Raw genomic sequence first — 22,912 nt, 5'->3', positions numbered from 1 at the left:
AGAGTCAGGCCTTTCTGAGGCTTTGACAAGTCTACTCTGTTGTCTGCTGTTAAACTTCACCAAGCTTTGTCTTCACTTATTTTTTTCCAACAGGAGGGCAAGGACAGCCCTGACTCCACTGGGGTAGGAGATTTAGGGGAATGCCTCCTCCCAATATCCAGCGCGGATGGCTCTACAAACCCAGACAGTTACTTGTGTGAAATGGAGAAAACTCCTTTCAACTCAGTCCAGTCTTGGCTAAAGCATGAAGGTACCAAAGGTAAGGACAGCTTTCATCATTCTCCAGGTTTGCTGAGAGTGTGGGGTGGTGCAGCTCATCTGCCTTCCTCCTGCCTTCCCCCATGCCAGGAATGGAGGTAATCTGATGTGGGATTACACTAACCAAGAACTAGCTTTCAGTTTGCCAGTCCTCAGGAATGGGGTGAGGAGCATTTCCTTCTTCAACTGCTATGTCTTCCTCCCTCCCTCAGACTTGCCTACATGTCCCCTGAGACCAGGCTTCTCAGATACAGACATAGGGAACATGTAGCAGGTCTGCCCTTTGTGGAAGTGCCCCTATTCTACTCCTGAGTGCTCTCTAGCCTCCTGTGGTCACCAGGTTTCCTAAATCACCAGTTAATTTATCTCCCTTCATCCCTTGCTTTGTAGAATCTGGGATGAAAGTCCTCTGTCAGTGATTGACAGATTGGTTGAATCAAGGCCTTATGGCTCAGCCTTTCCCTCCAAGAGCAGCAACAGGAGAGGCAAGCTGGGCTGTTGCTTTACAGCTCTGAGCTGTGTTAGATCTTCAGGGTCTGGCGCAGGTTTTGGTTGTTGTGCAGAAAGAGGGACTCACGGTGTGAACAGTAGACTGAGGCTCCTTGGCCAGGAGTGTATGTAACCGAATACCCTCCATGTACTGGACTTGCAGGACCCTCAGTGTAACAGCAGAAAAGACACCAAATCAAATTGGAGGACTCCTAAACTTTTTTTTGTTTGTTTTCTCTTCCCCATTTATTTTGGTGCTTTGTCAGTCCCTCCCAGCCCCTTTTCTCCAGGTACATCTTGTCCTCTGTTACCTGTACCAGCAGAATTTTTCCACCCAGCCATCTCTGCCACCCAGACAGGGCCTGAGAAGGTCTCGTGTCCACGCAACCTTCCTAAGATCTCTCTGCAAGGCTCATGGGCATCACTGAGGTCTCCGAGTGTGAACTGTTCACTTCTTCACCAGGTGAGGAATCCTCTTTCCTCTCTGAAGGAGAGAGGCCAGCTGTGGTCAGAGGCTGGGTGACCTGGATCTGACCTGCTGGAGGAGCACAGGGGACTACGGGGTGCAGGAGGGCTGGGGAGGAGAGAGATTTGTACACCAAAGGAGGGTTGCATAGCTCTATCCCCTGAAATTATATGCTCTTCTGCTTTGGATCAAAAAGTAGCTTGACAGCTGCAGCTAGCCCCACATGAAAATGAAATCACATCACTTTTTAGCTTGCCCCTGAGCCACTGGACCAAGTGCAGTGCAGACACCTGCATGCACAGCAGCCACAGCGTGAGCCAGGGAGATGGCAGCCACATAGCCACTGCAGTCCCTCCAGGCGCCATGACTCTGGATCACACACCTGCTTTCTCCCCACCTACGTCCTCCACAGTCTGTCGTGCCACATCCATACTCCATGTCCCAGAGCTCACTGTTTTTCCCCTGCCCACTTAGATCTTGCATTCCAGAAAGGTGCTGTCTTTTTCTGAAAAGGCAGCTATTTCTCACTGAAGAGAAGAATAAAAGCATTGAGGAAAGATCAAGTGTCTCTGAAGAGCAGAGGAGACAGAGAGATGAAAGCACAACAGAGATCCCTGTTATTGTTCTTGGAAGATACTCCATGAACAATTCCTGTTTGAAGTGTACAGGGACACTCTATTCCAGACAAACTAAAAAAAAAAATAAAAATAAATTATATGTTATCCAGTTCTATGTGATAGACACAGTTGGCACAATACAAATGTGTATAAATTCACCAGGGATAAATTTAGCCTTGAACTGAGGCCACTGAATTGTTGCAGCGTTGGAACTTCTCATAGAGTTTAGACATGAAGGGAGAGAGCTCTAGAGCTGGCATAGTGCTGGGGCAAAAGTACTGAGCCGTTGTAAAGGAGAAATTGGTAAACTTCTCATTATGTGAGGTAAACTGTATTGAATAGCTATGGTTTGGGCGACTGGACAACACCAAGCTGAGTAGTGCAGTTGACACACTGGAGGGAAGGGAGGCCATCCACAGGGACCGCGATAGGCTTGAGAGGTGGGCCTGTGTGAACCTCGTGAAGTTCAACAGGGCCAAGTGCAAGGTTCTGCAGCTGGGCTGGAGGAAGCCCAAACATGAGCACAGGTTGGGTGATGAGTGGATTGAGAGCAGCCCTGTAGAGAAGAATTTGGGAGTATTGGTGGATGAAAGGATTGGTGGTGACAGGACAAGGAGAAATGGCTTTAAACTAAACGAGGGTAGGTTGTTTAGACTTTTAGCATGTTTCAAATGGATAGTAGCTGCCATCCTCAACAGCAGGGAGAGAGGGAGAAATGAATTTATTTCTTCACACCCTAAATCATTTAAAAAAAAAATAAAAGAAGTGTCTCGTCTGTCTTCTTGCCTGAGCTCTGTATGTTTTCACCCCACTGCTCCCTAGGCCCCTGAGAGTGACACCTCGCTGGACAGCCGGAGCAGCAGCTCGGCGGGCAGCCTGCAGACCACACTGGAGGACAGCCTCAACCTCAGCGACTCTCCCCAGTGCACCCTGGACCTCCCGGTGGGCCTGTGCCCTGTACCAGCCGCCGGCGACCAAAGACCCCTGGCGGCCCCCCTCTCCCCGGCCTCCCGTCGCCGCAGCTTGCGGGGCCGGGGGCTCTTCAGCCTGCGGAGCATCCGCCGGCACCAGCGGAGCCACAGCAGCGGCGGGAGCACCAGCCCCGGCTGCACCCACCACGACTCCATGGACCCCTCGGACGAGGAGGGGGCAGGCAGCAGCCTGCGGGGGGGCGGCAACAACAGCGAGCCCTCGGAGACCCTCAGCAGCCTCTCGCTGACCTCCCTCTTCTCGCCCCCGCCGCCGGGGCTGACGCTGGGGAAGAAGTGCAGCAGCACCAGCAGCCTCCACGCCAGCCCCTTGCCCCGCCGCCCCGCTGCCCACCACGCCAAGCCCTTCTACACCGTCGACCCCCGGGGCTTCCTCTCCATGCCCTCGTGGGTGACGGACTTCTGCAAGGACACCCCCTCGCCCGGGCAAGGAGAGGAGCCGGACGGCCCTGGCAGACTGGGGACAGGGGAGCGCAGCTCCCCGCTGCCGTCCGAGCTGGAGCTGGGTGACGGGGTCAGCAAGAGGAACAGATGAGGGTCCCTGGGGTGCGAGGGGGGGAGCGTTCGGCCGCCAGCATGGGGAGCGCGTTTCACCAGCTGCTCCCCAGCAGCGATTCCAAAGGATTTGCGGGAAAAAGAACCAGGCAAACAAAAAATTATAAATATATATATATACATAAATATATATATATATATATAGAATAAATACTCTGGTACCGTACCTCAGAGGCGTGGGAGAGTGCAAGCAATACGGGAACAGTCCTGCCCGAGGGCAAGACCTGGACCATCACTGCAGAGACTACAGTGACTAGAAAAGGCCATGGGGCTGGGAGGGACGGGACCCTCCGGCCAGGTGACTGCTGCCTGGCAGCCATTTAGTTATATACATATACATATATAGAGAGAGATCGATTTATTTATTTTTTTTACCGAGAGATTACGAATTTCAGAAAGTGCTAAGGAGGAAGGAGCAAATGGGGGCTGAAGGAGGTGCTATGCAGAATTAAGGGGGGTGGGCAAGCAGGGTGGGGTGAAGGGAAGCGGGGTGAGCAGCAGGGAAAGAGCATCTGGGGCTTGCCTCGCCTGTTTCTGGGAACTTCCTTATTGTTCATGCTTCCATTTCAAACATTAAAAATTGTGGGCCAGGTCTTCAGGTCTAGCGTAAATTGGCCAAACAGTGATTGTGCACTTCTGTTGGTGTAGTGCAGCGGAGCTCTGGCTTGAAGTGGATTCACTGCTGAAAATCGTGGGAAAATCTAGCCCTGGTGGCGGCGAAAATCAAACAGTCGTGGAGCACGGGAAATGTTTTGAGGTGAAAAGCCTGGCTTTGAAAGGAATGTGCAAGCATAGAGGGGGTGCTCAGGGGTGGAGGGGATGGGGGCTCTGTGGTGTATTTTTGTAGCTGTTTTGTTGGGTTTGTCCTTTGCATTTTGTTCCAAAGAAAGAAAACTGCTAAGGGAAAAAATGTGCAAGGTACACAAGGAAATTTGGAGTGGGACAGGCAGGGGAGGAGAGGGAGGGAGAGGTAAAAAAAAAAATAGGGAGAGGGGAAACTGCACTTTTCCCCTTTCATTTGCAGTAATTGTGATATTTTCTTTTAGAAGCCCAAAGGTGCAAAAACCATCTCTAGAGAAACCTATCTGTTATTTTTGTATCTATAGCTATATATATATATATATTAAAAGACGACAAAAATAGAATTTTAAAAAGGACAAATAAAAGCAAAGGGGGCTTCAACACAAAACGTAGTGGGCCCCCTGACTGGATACCAACCCTGCCCTACGTCCCGGCAGGAAGAACTTACAAGAGCATCCTTGGCTTGGTGATGGCTCTGCCTCTTCTCCAGTGTCACCTCCATCCGCTGGTGTTTTTCCAATTTCCATCAGTGTAGCCGGGATCAGGGGCCTGCTGTGTGTGCATCCGTGGATGTGGGGAGCAGGAACATCAGCGTGTGTGTCTGTATGTGTGTGTGCATGCACAGATGTGAGGGTGCTTGTGTGCGTTGTGTCCTGGCTGGCTCACCAGATGGTGAGAAGGAGGGAGCTGCATCCAGCTGTATCACAGGAGACCATCCATGTGCTGCGGGGTGGTGGGAGAGGGCAGACCGATTCCTCAAACCGAGCTTTCTCAGGACCCCAATCCAGAGATATGATCCTCTCCCATGTGGCTGCAGTGAGGTCTCCAGGGGCTGTGTCCCCCATTCCTCTTCCAGAAATGTGACCACACGTGTCTCCTTCCTCGCTGGGGCCAGCCCACATCTCCCCTGGTTTTGTGCCCTGGCCAGGTTTACAGGTGGGTAGGAAAGGGCATCAGCCAGCCACCCAGGGGGGCACTAAGACTTTGCGATGTTTCCTCCTGACCCACGCAAGACCCACCAAGGTATCTCAGAGGAAGCAGAGAAGGGCAGCAGAGGGAGGACAGCAGCCCTACAGAGATGGGGAGGCTGATGCACTACTCAGAGAAAGAGCAGGGCTCACTGGTGGATTCCCATCTCATTTTTTTCCACCAGATCAAGAGGGTCACTGCAGCAGAGCTCTCCCTGTTGGCATTTGAGGCATTGCAGAGTGGGTGGCACACCACAGACTTCCTGGTTTTATCGTTACCTGTCTGAATTTTAAGCTGCTGCTGCATTTTATGAACTGGAGTTGTAAACAGCAATCACGTCAATTGGGACAAACAACAGAAAGGAAAAGGATAATTACTACACGGACTTGACTTATTTGCTGAACGGAGCGTTTGTTGTCTCGGCAGTGTGCACGTTGACTGCAGGGAGGTCAGACCTGTGGACAGAGGACAGGAGAGCCCAGGTCCTCCTTGCAGAAAGGTTTCCAGTCCAGATTAATTAAAGCAATAATAAGGGTCTTTAAATGCCTTTTTTTTGCGCTCGTTATTCTTTGGGTGAGTTGCCCCTGCCCGCTCTCCCAGGGGCAGAGAGGAGAAATGAGACACGTGGTTCCTTGTTCTTGGGGAAGGAGGGCAGTCAGACCCCAAATGGCCAAACATCAAACTCAGGCTACACAAGGCTTAAACTCAAACCCAGAAGCCAGAGGTAGGGCTTACAAAACAAACAAATGGGGAAAAAATATATTAATTAGTCCAACCCCCTCACAGACCGATGCATAGGGTGTTTCCTGCAAAGTGGCTGTAGGGGACTTGGAGGTGGGCTTCCACAGTGCTAGAAGCTATATGGTCATGATACACGTATGGCCTGCAGGTGAGATAGCTGGGAGGGAAGAGGGGTCACACTCCAGGAGGAGCTCACCCAGGTTGCCAGCAGGAGGATCGCTACTCCTCCCTCAGTAAAGGAAACACGGGCCTGTTGAAGGTGCAGGTGACTGTGGATCGTATCACAAGTCTGGGTGACTGCTCACCTGGTTGCTTTCACCTCCCCAGTGAGAGCAAGCAGTAGGAACTACGGGCAGATGGACAGGCTGGATTTCCCCCCAGGGCTGAGGAACGGTTTTGTGGGGGATGAATGCTGCCTGAAGGCCCCAATTCCTCCTCTGAGGAGTCCAAATCACCTGCTGCCTCTGCAAAATCCTGCTCACTCCTTCTGCAGAGGGTGTCTGCCCCCCTGTCCCTCACCACTCTGCAGACCCTGCTCCAGGGCTGCAGCTCCTGTGCCAGGCCTCCTTGCCTCCATGCCACGGTGGGCAAGGCGGTGGTGGAGGCCTCACAGGGCGACTAGCAGGCCCCAGGGTGGACGTGCTCTCAGCTTATTCTCACTTCCTCCTGGAACTGACTTGCAAGGGAAAAATCTTTGCTTCTCTGGTGGTTGGGGGTTTGTGACAGCCCTTGTGCTCTGCATGAGGTCTCCCCTTCACCTCCCGACGGGGTCATGCCACTGCTTCTGCCTCCCCAGGAGAGGACTTTCACCCTGCGCCGTACGATTCCAGTAGAAAGCTTCTGGCTTTGGAAGGAGGTTGCCATGGAAACAGAAGAGTAGGTTATCTTTAGAGAATATTTTGTCTCTCTCTTTAAATTATTTACTAACTGTTTGAAGAGGAAGGAGGAAACATCCGTCCTTCCCGAGGAGGACGCAGGATGCTAACACCCAGCAAACACCTTGTGTATCTGCTGGGGCTCTCTGCAGCGGGGCAGGTTGCGTGGTTTCTCCTGGTGAGAGCTGCCTTTCCCAGCTGTCAGCACCAGCAAAAACCTCCGTCATCACCCGCCCACCTCCCAGACAACACCTGAGGGCAGCCCAGGATCTGCCTAGCCTCTCCTACTCCCTGCTTCCCACGGGGGAATGCTTTGCAGCAGCTCCTGCTAGGAAGCTCCTTGCTGTTGCCAGCCCAAGATTGCTCCGTTGTGTCAAACTGCCTCACCACCTTCACACCCTGCCCTTCCCCACACTTGTCACCAAAATCATCTCTTCGCCCTGCTTGAAGCCAAGCTCCTCCACGTGCCCTCGCACCACTACCACGTCCTGCTTTACCAAGCTGGATGCATTTAGCTCTTTCCACCTTGCCTTGCCAACCAGTTTCTCCACCACTTACATCATTTTTTCTAAGTCCTCCATGTACATTTTCCTCTCTTCCCACATCCTCCAGTCCACAGCAGCACCCAAACTTCTCACCTTCTCTAAACTGCCCATGGAAAACACACCAGTATTTATTTCTTCTGCACCCAGAGTCCCTTTCCCAGCACTGCCAAACGAACAAGGCATGCCTCTGGAGTTAATTCTCATGGCTTCTCCATCTTCATCTGTCTTCCTCATCCCCACTACCATAAGCTTCCTAATGAAATTAGAAACACGGAAAGCAATGACCAGTGTGCAGGCTGTCGCCTTTCTTAGGAAGTCAGCATTGCTGTGCATTTGGGTCCCCAGCCAGTGAGGTGCCCACAAGACACCACAGGAGATGTCCCCGTCACCCGCACAATGAGAGTAAAAGGCGTCATGGCAATGGTTTGGAAGCAGAGAGTTATTTTGGCCAATGTGCTGCCAGTTGCCAACTGAAAACTCAAAATTTTATTACAGAAGATGTGGAGGTAGGCAGCTTCGATTTTCTTGTTCTCATCACCAGCACTTCACAGAGAGGAGGAAAATTAAACCCCGCTGATTTTCTGGTGGGCTGAAATACAAAACGTGCAGCACACCTTGTAGGAGGTGCTCAGTGCTTTGCAAGGCAGGCCCCTGGATGTATGCCATCTAGTTCAGTTTATCTGCATGTGATCTGACTTTCCAAATATTCACTTCCCTGGTCTTCATGAATACTTTATTTTATGAGCTCTGCCTTACTTCTCAGTTTTTCCATGTTATTTTTGTTCCTTGCTAAGCACTGGCTTCCAGTAGGAGCTCAGTATGTCGGTATCTTTGAATTATCATTCATTTCTTCCCTCTCATTTAGATATATATATTTCTTCTCTAGCACTTTTCCCTTCTTCTGCATATTTCCAAGCCCCGTGTTTATTTCTGCTAAGATCCTGACACACTTTGAACAAGAGCTGGCACTGTGATATTCAATATTTATGCCTCCCGGCCACTTCCAGAGCAGATGTGCTCATTTTACAAGTGAAGAGCTCTCACCCCCACCAAAACCAGCAGCCCAGCCACCGCTTTGCAGCATGCCTCTTCTGCTCCGGCAGCCGTCACAGCAGTAAGGGCTCTGCCCTTTCACTCATGCCTGTGATGGGATGGCGCAGATGGCAGGGTACATCCCCCATGTTGCTGTATTTCCAAGGATGCTTCCCTGGAGGCCAGCACACATCAGCCCCCACTGTCTCAGTCAGATGTATTGTTTCTGAAAACTTCAGAAGATGCTGTGGCTTCTTGTTGTTGTTTTGCTTCTGGTTTGCATTGCACCATGCAAAACACCAGCAGCCCCTCCTGCAGCTCTTCCTCTCCATTTCCTCCAGCACATTCACCCTGGTGGGAATCTTTGTGCTGTAAATTAGGTTTCTGTGCTGACCATGGTGCAGTGGGATTTGCCACCTGTCACTGCCCTGCTGCCATCACTTCCTTTCTCTTCCTTCTCATGAGTGATGCTAAGTGAGTAGTGCTGTCCCTTTGCAGAAGCTGGCAGAGCATTTCCAAGAGAGGGGCAAGCAACCACCAGCACGAGCAAGCAGGGCGGCTACACCTCCTTCGGGCACAAACACCCATATGGGTGCAGATGTCACCTCAAAACAAACCATCAGTGATGGATGGCAAGCCAGAGAGAAAATATTTTTCAGTGAAACAACTTTAATCCAAGCTTTTGTTCTTAAATTGTGAAGTGCCTTCTTAGGAGAAAGCTGCCAACCCGTGCATGAGGGGAGACATTACCCAAGAACCCAAGGTACATGGTATGTGCACAGGCAGGCAGATTTATTACCCTGCCAGTCCTTGGTAAAAGCCTTGCCCTCGAGCTATCACAGCTTTGGATATGAAGTACCAGGTGGGCTTTCCTCTAAAATAACTGCTGTCACCTTTAGCTGCTTCTAATCTTTGCTGGGATGATAGCAATGAAAGCAGATGACCCCATTTCTCCTCTCAATTAAGACGTCACAGTTAATTTATGTTCCCATTTACAGACTTCTTCACCCACGTCCTTATCTGAGCTTTGTGAGGGTTTTGTTTCAAGATACAATCTGCGCACAGAAATGCTACATACATGCTGGATAATAATAGGTATTTCTAAGAAAGAGTCAAGAACAATGTGAAGGGGTGGCCTGGATAAAAGTCCTGCACTGGGGTGTGTATTCCCTCTACTTACATATTCCCCACACACTCACACATACAGGTACACTTATCTTTCTTGCCACAGTCTTTAAAAATGACCTTCTATCAAACAAAAAGTTAATAACATGGGAAGGACTGTTAATCACTTGGCCACTGATTAGTTTGTGATGTTGTAGTAAGCCCAGGCGTAGGAAATAAATTGGAAAATTATATATATACATATATTAAAAAGAAAAAGTAACAAACAACATTTAATTGAACTAGAGAGGGAGAGAGCGAGAGGCTATTTTGAAAATACATTGGTGTGTTTTTATTCCTTAGGGTCTCATAGCCACTGTTGCTTTGTGCGTGTGTGTGTGTATGTTTGTAGGCACAGGCATGTATCAGTTGCACAGTGGCTGTGGTTTATACGCAGATCTGCCACTGTTTCTGTTTTTAAAAGTGCGTATTGAGGCAATAAAGAGCCCAAACTGTTATTTACTGCAATTACTTAGGATCTTAATTACAGATCTCACAGATTCAGAGGGGCAGTTTTCATCCACCTGAGCACCCACAGGGGTCTGCATGCAGAACGGAGAATGCAGGCAGCCAGCGGGAGCCTCTGCCCCAGACCCCGACACCCCGGAGCCTGCTCACAGTCTGACCCGTAATGCGGCATTTTGCTTCCAGTCCCAGGCACTTCTGCCATGGGTAAGGCTGAACAGCCCCAAATCCCTCCATGGCTCACCCACAGCCCCCCCTGCTCCTGATCACTGCCCACTGCCCCTGCAAAGCCCTCGCCTCCAGCCCCCAAGCTGCTGGGACCCCAGGGCCAGGGCTGCTGGCTCCATCCCAGCCTGGGCAGTAAACAGCCTTCCCTTTTGTGCTTGTGATGTTTATTTGTGTCCAACCAGGCAAAAATACAGCCTGCGTAACAAAGAGGTGAAAAGGCCCGAGGGGAATTTGCAATAATGATGGAGAAAGCTAGTTAAGGGTCTGGAGGAGGTGAAGATCTGAATCCCGGCTTGAGACTGGGCTGATTCACCCTGAGGGACACCCTGCAGGTGCAGGTTTCTTCCCTCCAGCCTCCCGCTAGCTGCCACTGCATTTTTCTTGCTCTGAAAACCCTGCAGGAATCAATGCAGCGGCTAATGTGGCACTTCTGACATTTGAGGGAGGATTATCTCAGAAGTGAGTGTATAAAATCTGATTCATCACAAGTCCAGAGGCGGAAAGCAGATACCGGCTTGCCGAGTCCCTGGTAGCAGCCCTGCAAAGACAGCACCCATGGGTGCAGGAGGCTGTGGGGCCTCGGCAGCACCCAGCGGCTCCGAGCGTGCAGGTAGGGCGGCAAGGAGGCAGCCCGGCTGGTTGTGGTGTTTGCTTTGCGCTGGTGATGATGCAGCGGTATCATTTCACGCTAAATGCTAATTTTCTGCTTTGCTGGCCTCAGGATTGCCTACATCCGTACCCTTCGTGGCAGCAATTAAAGGGCCAGGTGCTTGAGCTGAGGCTCTCTCGCTTAGCATATGCAGGTTGGGTACAGAGCACGGTTATGGAAGAGCTGTTTTTGCTGAGCATGGGCCACTAGACCCATGTACATGTGTTTTTGACCTGCTTCCCAGCCGGGGGCCAGCCTGCAGGATGAGGAGGTTGAAGCATTTAGAGAGGATGCGGTTTCTCCCCTCCACCAAGCTCCCAGCTCCTGCCCAGTGGGACTTTCTGTCAGACCCCAGAACTGAGGATGAGCAAGAACCTGGCCAGGGTGGACATGGGCTTGGACACAGAGGTTTCTCTCTCCTTCCCCCAGAAACCCAGGTGAGAAGGGAGTGTTTCCCCACATATTTTATACCCAACCTCTCCTCCTTCCTCTGTGTGCGAATAACAGCAAGAAAAGATGAGGAGCTGGGGACTCACAACCACGAGGGATTTCAGCTGTCATTTTGGACAGACCTCTCTCCGTCTCTTGTCTTTCCATTCCTTGCTGCCAATTCCCCCCTTTTTTTTTTTTCCTTCCCCCAACCATTTTACAGCCCCAAACCCTGTCCTTGAGCCCAGCTCTTCTCTTCCTTGTGTCCTTGTCCTTGCCTTTTCTGTAAGCAAGGAATTAAACAAGCCTTTGTGAAGACAAATCCATGTAGTAGTTTCTCTCTTTACTCCCTGGCTAGGATATCAGTACAATTAAAGAAGAAGCAGTGACCAAGGAAGTTGCATTTATTTTAATATCAGCTCTACTGAGTCAAGGCTTTGAGAGCATCCTCTGAGCTGCGTGCATGCTTGCAACACGAGAGCTTGCTGTCAAGTCCCAAATCCCCTAGGTACACAGGTCCCTGCCACTTCTGGTGGCAATAAGCCCCCTCCAGACATGTAGGGATAGGGAAAGTGGAATCTCACCAGCACCAAGGCTTCCCCCTCCCTCAAACAAGGCCCACCTAGAAACTCAGTAATAAAGAGGGAAATTGGCAACCAGCCTAAGGTCATTTGCAATTTGTGAGTAATGAAGGAACCTGGAGGTAGTAGAAGCAGATAAGAATGAAGAAGGAGGGAGGGGAAGGGTTTATTTGCTCTCCAGGGCTTCCTAGGCTGGGGCTCTTCCTTAGCACTGCTGTCTGGTCTCTGTGTGTTTCTATCAGAGTAAATAAACCTCCTCTTGTAAATGCTGACCTCTGGCAATGTAGTAAATGCTGGTGTCAGCCAAACCTGGGCTCAGTCACTCGCGGGGATGTGTTGCTCCTCAGTGTGATGCTGTGGTATTGCTTCCCCTACAAGCACCAAAAGGAGAGGCCACGAGACACCTTCCTTTGGGTCTCAGTTCCAGGTATGCTCCAGAGTCTACTGACTTATTTATTTTTATTACTGCTCCCTTTCTGCCCTCGTTTTGTAAAAGCAGCTAACTCCCCTGTTGTGTTTTATGTGATGTTCCTACTTGAGAGCTGACTTAATCTTTGCATTTTGCTCTCCCTGTTAATCTCAGGATTAAGAAACTGCCGTGCAAGTGTGACTGGAGCTTTTAGAAGTGATTTCTACTTTTTTAAAGGAATAAAAAATCTGCAATGAGCAATGCTTTTTATTTAGAACTGAATTCATGAATTTTAACTGAAGATGGGCATGTTGGGCATTAATATATGTATAATTATGCAGAACCACTGTTATGTCTCTAATGAAAATTAGATTCTACCACCGAGGCTGTGTTTGGCGATAGCGTACATCTTCATTTGCGCTGCATATTTATTTATTTATTTTTTCCTAGCTTGCATGACCTAGGATTACAGTTGCTATGGCAATGAGACAGTTAGTGAAGGAAGGAGTGAAAGGTAAGTTTGTTCATCTGCCTGTGTGCTGGGAGGATGGGGGGGGGGGGGGCTGGCAGTCTCATTGCCCGACGCTGTGTCTTGGTTTCTCTGTACTGATGGTCTTAGAGGGATTTAGGGTTGGGGATGCCTGGGCTAGAGTCCCAGAGTCAAATCTTATGACTGCGCTCATGTGTTCATTGATTGATATTTGTGATTTTATGGGCCCTGGACTTGGAGGTGGTGGTGCTGAGCACCAGTAGCAGCTCTGTTCCCCCATACCCAAAGTGATGCTGAGAGCCCTTCCTGCTTGCCGGGGTTGGCCTCATGGCAGGAAGGGAGGCAGCATGCCCCAAAACCTCTTCAGCAGCCTTTGCCACCACCTAACCAGAGCAGCTGGAGTGCAGGGTTTTTTCAACACGTAATTGATAGTGAAAGAAAACCTGTCCTTGGTGTGTCTTTACAGATGAGGAATATATGCATGGTCCTACTCACCTAAATGTAGCTGCTTAGAAGTCTGTGCGCCTCTCCTGGCCTGTACTCTGCAGTCAAAGCTGTCTGAGCTTGCCCTGAGTTGCTGGGGAAGTGTTTTCTTGGCATCCTGCCCATCTCCCCTGTGTTTCTGCTTGTGCTTGACTGTGTGCTCCTCCATCAAGACAGTCCTCTCTATTTGCTTGGATCTCCTGGTGGAAATGCCTTCCATGGAAACCCAGGCTGACCAGCTTTAATGGTTGCAAGACTTGAGGCAGTTTCTTGCAATTGTCTATTTCAAACCAGCTGCTCCTTCCTCCCCCTCCCAAAAGATGGGTGGCTGTAACCACCGGCGTTTTCACCTGATCCTCCTAGCAGTAATGCTTTTGTAACTCTGGAGTTTTGAGGTTATGTTCTTCTTTCAAGTACATCATGATTTAACATATTGATGGCCGGTGAGTAAGTCTCAGGCTTTTACCAATTGGTCTCAGTCTAATTTTGGATCTCTCCTTGGAATTCTTGAACTTTTTATTAGGTATAATTTTTCCACCAGAGATCTTATTACCGTGATTATCAAAAGACAAATATGTTTAAAAAAGGTCTCTGCTGCCCTGCCGCGCTTCATGGTTTTTCCCCAAGTGAACTCTTTGCTGGCTTGCAGCTCATCAGCAGCGCAGCCGCTTCAATGCAAGCAGACAGCTCTCTCCCACTCACTTGGATGGGGGTAAGGCAAATGAGCTGGCTGACAGGGACAATCCTGTGCTTGTACTGCTCTCTCCCCTCAAGGAAAACTCTTCCAAGCTGCTGAGCCTCTGAGAGGGGGTCATCTTCATGCTCAGACACCCTCCCACCCGCAACCATCAGTGTCTGCACAAAATGCCTGTGCTCACAATGTGCTCCCTTCCTCCACAGCTGGGGGGAGAAGCTGTAAAAACCTGATGGGTGGTGCCCAGGGCCGACTAGAGAGCAGAGCGGTGTTGATCGTTGGCCATATAGGTGGGAGCTTGAAGATGCTGTATTTCTGAGCCTGTTGGAGAGTTGTTGACACCCTTTGATGGGAGAGAACATAGCCTTGGGGCTAAGGCTCTTCCAATCCAGAAGTTGGTGAAATACTGAAAAAACAGAGCACTGCTTCACCTGCTCCTCCAGCAGGAGTCTGTCGTCTTCCCAAAACCCAGATATCATGGCAGGCACCAAGGACAGGGCAAACCTGCAGGCTGCTGCTGCAGTTCCCTGCAGTATGGGAATATACAACAAAGTAAACTTGCCTGTGATTTCTCCAAAAAAACAGTGCTCAGAAGTACAGGCTGCCCAACCTTCCCCTTGAGGACTGTTTCAAAGCACTTGCGAGTGTGTACTGGAGAACAGGGTATGCTGTGTGCAAAACCTGAGCAAACAAGGAGGAATAAAGAGCTGTACAAGGGGATGCACATATAGGAAGAGGGAGCAAAATGAAATCCCACATTTTTTGACTCTCCTTCTTGAGGTGCAGAAAACAGTAAGGTGGGGAAAGAAATGGCTTTCTCCTGAGAAACCCATCTGGTAAAGCCCTGATGCAGCTGCACTGCATCTTTTCAATGAGATGAGCCTGGCCAAGCTGTGGTCCTTCTTACAGCCAGTGCCTGGGGTGAGGGTGAGCATGAAGTAAAGGCAGATTTATCGCACGGCCCCTGGGGAGTTCAGTTAATGCAGCGGGTTGCCTGGTGCTGGTGAAGTGTCAGATAGCAGCTGTCTTTAGAGGGAAGACCCTGAGCCTCTGGGGCTCGGTTATACTGCGGGTCCAGCCCAGGTCAGCAGCACACTGAGTCATAAACACCAGCAGAGGTTTGGGAGCAGGCTGCCTAACAGCACTGGGCTTCGGGTTGGATCTGCCAGCAACAGGTCACCAAAATCAATGCAGCGTTGAGCTGCATCTTCATCAGTCTTTGACTTCTCTGATCTCCTCCCTCAGCCTTCTGCGGGTCAGTGCTGAGGCAGATGAGAAGTGTGTGTGTACATACAAACTCGGTGCCTCTGGCAGCTGGGTACGGAGGGCTGGGAGGCACCCTGGGTGGCTGTCTGAATGGCCTCTTCTCTGGAAGAAAGCCTGTTGGGAAAAAAAAAAAAATCAGATAATTTCATGATTCCCCCTCCCCTTCTGTAAATATTCATCATAAGCAGTTAAATGGAAGCAGCAGCTGTGGACGATGAATCCTGGCTTGTCATTGTCCTTCATCAGGAGGACAGCCCAGTCAGCACTCAAATATCCTTCCCTTCTCTGCCCCCCTTACTGCCTCCGTGCGCTGCATCCTCATGCTGCAAGGGCTTCGTAAGGAGCATATAGAGGCAGGGATGCAGCAAGCATATGCTGTGACTGTAATCTCAAATGAGCTAGTGAGGTGCTTAAGGACAGAGGCGAGGCTATATCCAGGGGAGGAGCAGTTAGCTGCAAGGTGGCCATGGGGAGTGACGGCTGTCGTGGGTTTGGTGTCCCTGGGGGGGAGTGAGTGAAGGGGTCAGAAGTGGTCACAGCCTTGCTTTTGCATCTTCAGATGCTGATGCAGCAATGTGGCTCCATCGATCCCTCTCGTCCTGTCGCCAGCAGTGCCGTCAGGTACAGACATGTCCTGTCCAGGGCCAACAGGTAGCCAGGAGCAATGCAGTTGGAGGAGTGAGGTTCCTTCTTGCTTTGCAGGGAGAACAGGGAGGTGTCACATCCTCCTGGTTGGAGGACAGAAGGAAATGGTGGTGTGTGGAAGGGATACAGGTGGGCGATTTGTCACTGACTGCTTTGGGATGCTTTGTAATTGCAGGGGTTATCAGGCAGATTATCAGCAATAGCTTGGGGGGGAAGCATTTTAGCATTTTTGTCTTTTTTAGCAAGACCCACAGGATGTTGTGATGTCTCTTTACATCATTTGCCTGTGCTCTCAGGTTGATCCAGGTCACTAAGCTTGCTCCTGTACCAGCTCAGGACCAGCAGGGATGTGTCATGTCCTCACCCTGGTGGGACAGTGAGATCCTGATGGGAGGAGGACAGGAGTTGGTTGGGAGCTATAGTGGGTCCTCAGTGAGGATGGGCAGACACTGCTGTGTCTTCCTGAGATCTTTCTCACCTGAAGGTTTTCCTCTCTCACATAGAATAGCGTGAAGAAGGAAGAGTTGTCTGGTTTGCCTCTTAGCTTGGGAGTAAAGATTTTTTTTTTGGCTGGAGGTCTGGTGCTGGGGGTTTCATCTGCAGTGGCTGGGCTCCTGCTGTGACTGGGTGCTAGTGACCTCTAATGGACAGCAATGAAAAGCCTCACCGAGGGATGGAGGCTTTTAGATGGGACTATATTGTTAGTCTCTTTATGTAGGTACAGTGGATGTGGCTTTAGCGATCTCAAGCATCTTTAAGGCAATCCTGTTGCTTATGACTTGTGTGCTCTTGCATTTTTATTCCTCCTTCGCCAGTGGAAAGAAGCAGCTGGAACAACCCAACCTGTAGACCTTCATAGCACAACTATTTTCCTTGGCATCCAGACAGTGAGGAGGATGAAAGGGATCCAGGAGGGACAGACTAAAAATGAGGACTGCAGTCAGATTCTTAATCTTTAAATAGTAATTCCACAGTCAGGGAGACCTCTGTGGCTCTACTGTATTCCATTAATCTGCATGTAATTTGGAGTACATATCTCTAAGTGCCTTGTCTTAAAAAATGGAGTATAGAAGTTAAATTCACATAGAATGAGGAGCCTTTCGTGTCCCTTAAATCAAAGGGGAGAGCTCATGGCTGTTTGGCAGCCTGCACAGTCAAGTACTCCACAACCCTTCTGCTCATTGCTGGCAAAAGTGCTCTTTGACATCCTGAGACACCTGCTGAAAGCAAATAATCTGTGCTTACAAGCTGGCTCTTGGGAGCATTTGATATTTCTATTCCTATATCCTCTTAAGGCCCCTGTATTCTTCGCCCTTTGACTTTTGTGGCAAACTCCCGCGGTGGGCCATGGGGGCGTGTTTCCAAGGTGGGTAAAAAAGCATTTCAGCTCTCCTTATACCAGCCTCTTTGGGATGCCTAAAATCCAGCACCTTATTCAGAGGACAACAGATGAAATTAAAAGACAGCAAGCTTTGGAACTAAGCTCCAAATCATTACTAAATGGGAGCATGCTGTAAAACTAATTCCCTGTCCCAGATCAGCACCAAAACAGGATCTCTGCAAGATTCGTTTGGGTTGGGATGTGAGGGGTGACAGAATATCCAGAGGGCTCAGAATAAATATGTATTGGTAGCAAGCTAAACCTTATGCTTCAGTTCCTCAGTGAATTTCTATTCATTGATAAGAATGAATAATTTCTTCATGACTAATACAGAAGATCAGTGCTGCTGCATCTTTCACCTTCTGTGTGAGGCCTGGTGGTGGCCACAGGGAGACCAGGCTGGGGAGAGGCTTGGCCTGGGCCTGCAGCCCTGTGCTCTCTCAGGGAGCTGCAGGTCTCCTTCCCTTGTTTCATCCCTACCTGCCCCTGTCAGCAGCGCTTACGGGAAGATTAACTGAACCGGAGGGTCGGACAATCATGGCATGACTTACAGCTTCCCGTTCCACATGATTGAGCTGCTGGCAGGGCAAATGGAGGCTGTCATGTTGTTACCAGCACCTCCCATCAGCTTGTTTGTACATATCCCCTCCTGGGGCCTGTCTGGGCACCCAGGAAGGGGGGAAACCTGCTGCTGGGGCACCAGGAGCTTTTCAGACTCTAACTCAAAAATCCAGAGAAATAGCCTGTGCTTAGGGATAGCAACAATCCAGGAGGCAAGGCTGAAATAACCAAATATAAACAGATGAGGAGAGGCCTAAAAGGCAGCTACAATCTCTCACCAGTGAGGACAGCGGGAGGGAGCAGGGAAGGAAGGGAGATTGAGGGTGGTGAGAGCTGATATAGCCAGGAGCAATGATGTGGGGCCGAGCGGGGGAAACGGAGCCTGCGGATCAGCAGGGGATTACTGCTTTATTAGCCTCTGGATTAGTGTCCAAGGGCCAGAGACTGCAGAATAGGCTGTATTGAATTATTCCTTATCAGCCGGTGCTGACTGACTGCCTAGGGTCTGTCCCAGTAAGCTCCAGGGTAGGGAGGTATTTTCTGTGTTCAGGCTGGTACGCCACAGTAAAAAGCCTGGAAAGAGATGGCTTTTAGGGACACAAAAGCCACATGGAGATGAGAAATTAGGGGGAATGGGAGGTTAGAGTTATACAGTAGTTGCCTAATACTATCCTTTTTCTTTCCTTAAATTGAAGGGCTCTCTTATCTCCAGATCAAGTCTCTCAAGACATAGCTGGAGATTTCTAGTCTTTGATTGCAGTACCTTTGATTCCAACACCTTTCCATGTTCCTATTTATTCTTCAAAAGTGAATTCAGACTAGTTCAATCTGCTTTGGCTACAGGTCTAAAATATCTGGGGATATCATTTTAACCAAAGAAAACAGTCACACTATTGATATATGTATGAATGAGGAAGAGAAACAGACTGCGAAGGAGAGGGTAAGTCTGTCTGCAGCCTTCTTGTAACTGCTGTGGGGTTGGAGGAGGCAAAGAGATGGCCAAAGGTGGCAGAAGGTGATATTGTTTCAGCAGGGGATGCACCTCCATCCAAGCTAGCAGCAGTTCCTTATCAGCTGTGAGCGTGGTGATCCTGGTCTGGATGAAACACCAGCACAGGTATCCCGTTTGCTTGTCACCATTACGGGCTTTTGTGCTGCTTTCTCTGGGAACAGGACACACTGTTGTGCCTCTGGCTGGGAGGAAAAGTGGATTATGCTTTGCATCCCTACAGTCCTTCAAAAAACATTAGTGGAAGATGCACCCTCCCTTATTTTTCTTCCAATGCCAGGCCACAGACCTTCCCTTTGGAGGCTAGGCTGCCTTCTGATCCATGGCTGGCCACAGCAGAGAGAGGCAACTCTGTGTCTGTTACCATATTAGATGAGGAAAGTTGGTAAGAGGCTATCTGAGATTACTACTTATCTGAGATCTCTTCTGCATCAGTACCTCTTCTCCCAAAGAAAGCCGTTGCCAAGTAAAGCAGTGGGTAGTAGCTGGTCAGAGCATCTGATACTGGGCGGAGGAGGGTTTGATTTGTTGGCTTTGTTTCTGCCACCTTCCAATTCTCCTGGAGGTGTAAAGGAGCATGGGGCTACCTGTGAGAGAAGCTCTGGCAGTTCCAGTGCTGCGAAGAACTATTGAAGTGCTGTGTATTATAAAGCTAACAAAGGAAATTCCTGTTGCTGGGGTATTGCCCTCGGGTTTGGGGATAGTTCTACTCTCTGCAGTATCCAGGACGGTGTTTATACTAATGTTTAGCCTTTGTTTGCAAAGGAAGGTTTCCAAGCGTGAACCAATTACAACTTCACGCGCTTCAAGGCTTGAAACAGCAAACATCCAGAACTAAGGCTTTTGAGCAGGGCTGACTTCCCCTAGTAATCCATCACCAGAAGCTTCTGAATAAAATGCTGGCCACTTGAATATATGAAGCTTGTTGTGATGCAAACAATGAGAGCTGGGTAGTTACAGGCAATAAGCAAAATGAAGGTACTGCTAGCAGCAAGCCTTCTGTCTCCAACATCCATTTTGAAGTGCAGGAAGCAGCTGTAGGTGAATATACAAAAAACAGGTAACTAAAACTGTAGTTCCTGGATGCAAATGGTGGCCTGCCAGCTGCCTCTGTGCAAGTCTCCATGCTTCAATAGCTGGTGGGGATTATGTGCCTCAAATAGGTAGTGTGGTTCACTGTCCAAAACACAATCCCATCCTCCTCCATGCAATCCCACTGGCATATGAGGGGCTTCACTTCCATCAGTTCTTAGAGCAAGCAGGAGAGCCTCCTGTTGCCTGACTGACCTCTCTCAGAAACTATCCTGAGATTTCCTGGCCTCACAGGAATGTAAGAATGAGTTTTGTGCTTGGGCTATGGTCACACTGGCTCTTGAGAAATTTTAAACTTCACTAGGCTTCACTGATTGATACTCAGCTGGGGAACCTTTGAGCACAGGTGACTCAAAAATTAGTGTTGATGACTCACTAGGTAACACTTGGGCCCTCTCTTACACTGGCAGAGGTGGCTACTGGATTTTCATTTAGTGGTAAACCCCAAGGCTTAATTGTTAGTGAGGCTGTAACATCTTCCATGTGAGTTTGAATACAATGTTCAATGTTCTACTAAATTTCACCTAGAGAAAGTACTATTCTGCTGATATAGCGTTTGGTTTGTAATTCAACCAGAACAGTTACTCTTCATTTTCCTCTCTGACGCTGCTATATAGTTTTATTGCGTGCTGTTATATAACTTAGTTCTGATGTGAAGGCAGCTATATCTCTGAGTTACATGAACAATCCCTATATAATATGCATATGTCTGCAAAGTGCTTCAGATAAAAGATCCTAAGAAATGCAGGTTATTATTTTGTCTTTCTGCGGGTCTTGCTTTGTGGCATGCTATTTAGCAACTCTGCTGTTGTTCTGTCTCAATGCTTTGTTGAATGAAGTGTTCTGAACAGTTTTGGGAGTGCTGGCATATTTTATTAATTGCCTTTTATAGGTTGTTTTTCTCTTTTGAAACTCCACATTTTACAGACATAATCATAAAGAAACATTTCAAGCTAGAGTTCTAACAATCAGGTTAGAAGAGAGGAAGGGAAAAAAGCTCAGCAAAATATTTGGCCTATACTAAGATAAGCTTTGGGGGTGACATGATATCAGACTTCTTTTAAGGGTCTTAGGGTACAGGAAAAATAACTGGGAAGGGGGAGAGGTGGGTGCGCAGTGTTCCAGGCAGGATAAAATCAGCAGCCCATCTGGGTCTCTGACGACTTCTCAAAGTAGGGTTTTGTACTCCGAGATCTATTCTGACAGCACAGTGTTTGGAAAATGTTTAGGACTCCTGCCATCATATTTCTTTTAAAGTCTGATTACCTTATGTGACATATCCTCAGCTGTTGTAAATTGATAGCGCTTCATCAACTTCAGCAGCATCTTGTCAGTTGTTGTCGGCAGAAGATTAGCCCTCTGCATCCAGACATGTTGCCTTGAGCTGGGTTGGGATCTCATCATAAGTCATTATGAGACTGATGAGAGAGTGCTGAAGGGAAGACATGGGTTATGATAGGTCGTGGTGAGGACTGACCCCATAAGTGGAACTCATTTCTTTTTGATTTATTACTAATTCTAGTTTCTCAGTATGATTTTGGCTCCAGGACATATCTTCTGAGATAACAGTTACAAGTGTGTGTTTTTTTTTATGACCTCCATGCCAGTCTTTAGAAGAATGGGGAAGATGCTGGTGCTTGTGTTCCAGACAGAGCCAAAGTGAGAAATTGTATTCACCCCACCAAAAGTCCCCTTACAACTACCTTTGATACTCATCTTTGTTGCTTGTCATAAGGCTACTGTGTGATACTTAATGTGCTGCAGTGTTTTATCAAAACCCAGGTATAAGAATTTCTCTGCAAAGGACAGTTTGAAGTGTCCTTTGGCATCCATTAGTGTGAAATGTGCCATGGAAATGTAAATCATGTCACTGGTTGTCAGGGAGCACCTGGCCTTCAAAGAGTGCCCTGCTGCATTAGGAAGGGAGGGGTGAGGAGGCCAGCAGGGCAAAGCAAATTTTGCTGATTTTTTTTATTTCGCTTAAAGGACTAGAATTCAATTCCACACCACACCTTGCTCTGCTGGGACTAGAGCTCCTGAATGTGAGGGCCATGGTGCTGTTCATCTGGTGCACGTGGAAGGTTATGCACTATTGTGCTTGCTCCTACCCTACTGCACAGGCAGTTCTGTCATTTGGTGAGCAGATTACTTCTCCTGTGGGTAAACCTTCCCATAATAGAGAAACGTTTAACTTTCTGGACTCAGGCAGGAACCATCTTTTCCTGTGGCTGTGGATCTGGGCAGGAAGGGCTTCCCCACCTGGGTAGCACCAGTGAGTGCAGTGCTCGGACTCCTGGTCTGGCTTGGTGGGGCTGGGCTTAGATGCACACAACACCATCATGGTGAGGAGCTCCTGCCTTGTTTCAGCCCTGATTAAGCTCAGCTGGCTGCATGCGATAGTATCGGTGTCTTCCTGTGTGTGAAGTAGTATTTCCAAGGACTGATGCTCTACGTAAAGACACTGGATGACATGACTGAGTAGAGACGATATAAATCTATGGTGTACCATGAGGTACTGCAGTTCAAGCCAACAATAGGCCAATGTATCTACTGTAATGATCCAAGGGCAGCTCACTGTCAGATGACTGGGGCTGCAAGACAGCCACCGAGCTTCCATTTGAAAATATTATAATTCATTATTGATGCAGTTTAGTCAATTGGCAGGTTGTGAAGGTCAGACCAGGGCATCTCTTAACCCTTGCCTGTGTACTCAGTCTTTGCAGTAATATCTTCAGTCAAAAAATAAAAATTATTCCAAATGTATCATCTTCATCCCATCCGAACCCCAACCCGTGACACTCACCCAGAAGTGGTGTTATCAAGAAGTGAGCTGTTTTGTTGAAAAGCTGTATTTTTCACTGGCTCTCAATGTCCTGTCACCTTTCTTAATTTGTGGCTAGCTGTGGGTTAGGTGCTTAGTGATTCTTCAAGGCTCCCAGCACAGACATCAGCTTTGTCAATGTGGAGTGCAGTAGTCTACAGTAGGTCTGGTTGTCACTGGGGAGACTATGAACTGAGGATATTTGGTT

General features: G+C 48.9%; 2 protein-coding genes across 8 annotated transcripts in view; both read left to right on the top strand.

Moving 5' to 3' along the window:
* Nucleotides 1–6,867, top strand: part of CACNA1I (calcium voltage-gated channel subunit alpha1 I) — a 161,868-nt gene extending 155,001 nt beyond the window's left edge. For all 7 annotated transcript variants that reach the window (XM_048069774.2, XM_048069773.2, XM_066996050.1 and 4 more), the window contains 3 exons: nt 94–259; nt 1,014–1,210; nt 2,653–6,867. In XM_048069774.2, the coding sequence (XP_047925731.1) occupies nt 94–259; nt 1,014–1,210; nt 2,653–3,354 (1,065 nt within the window). In that variant the 3' untranslated portion in view covers nt 3,355–6,867. The remainder of the gene's footprint in view (nt 1–93; nt 260–1,013; nt 1,211–2,652) is intronic.
* Nucleotides 6,868–12,004: 5,137 nt separating this feature from the next.
* The window catches only part of GRAP2 (GRB2 related adaptor protein 2), a 103,998-nt gene continuing 93,090 nt past the window's right edge, over nt 12,005–22,912 (top strand). Inside the window, exons 1-2 of the mRNA XM_013180960.3 lie at nt 12,005–12,280; nt 12,713–12,776. The gene's annotated coding sequence lies outside the window, so the exon portion shown is untranslated. The remainder of the gene's footprint in view (nt 12,281–12,712; nt 12,777–22,912) is intronic.

The sequence above is a fragment of the Anser cygnoides genome, chromosome 1 (assembly GCF_040182565.1).
Source record: "Anser cygnoides isolate HZ-2024a breed goose chromosome 1, Taihu_goose_T2T_genome, whole genome shotgun sequence".
In the NCBI taxonomy this organism is placed as follows: domain Eukaryota; kingdom Metazoa; phylum Chordata; class Aves; order Anseriformes; family Anatidae; genus Anser; species Anser cygnoides.
Note: the sequence above shows the minus strand (reverse complement) of the source record. Positions and strands in the feature narration are given on the sequence as shown.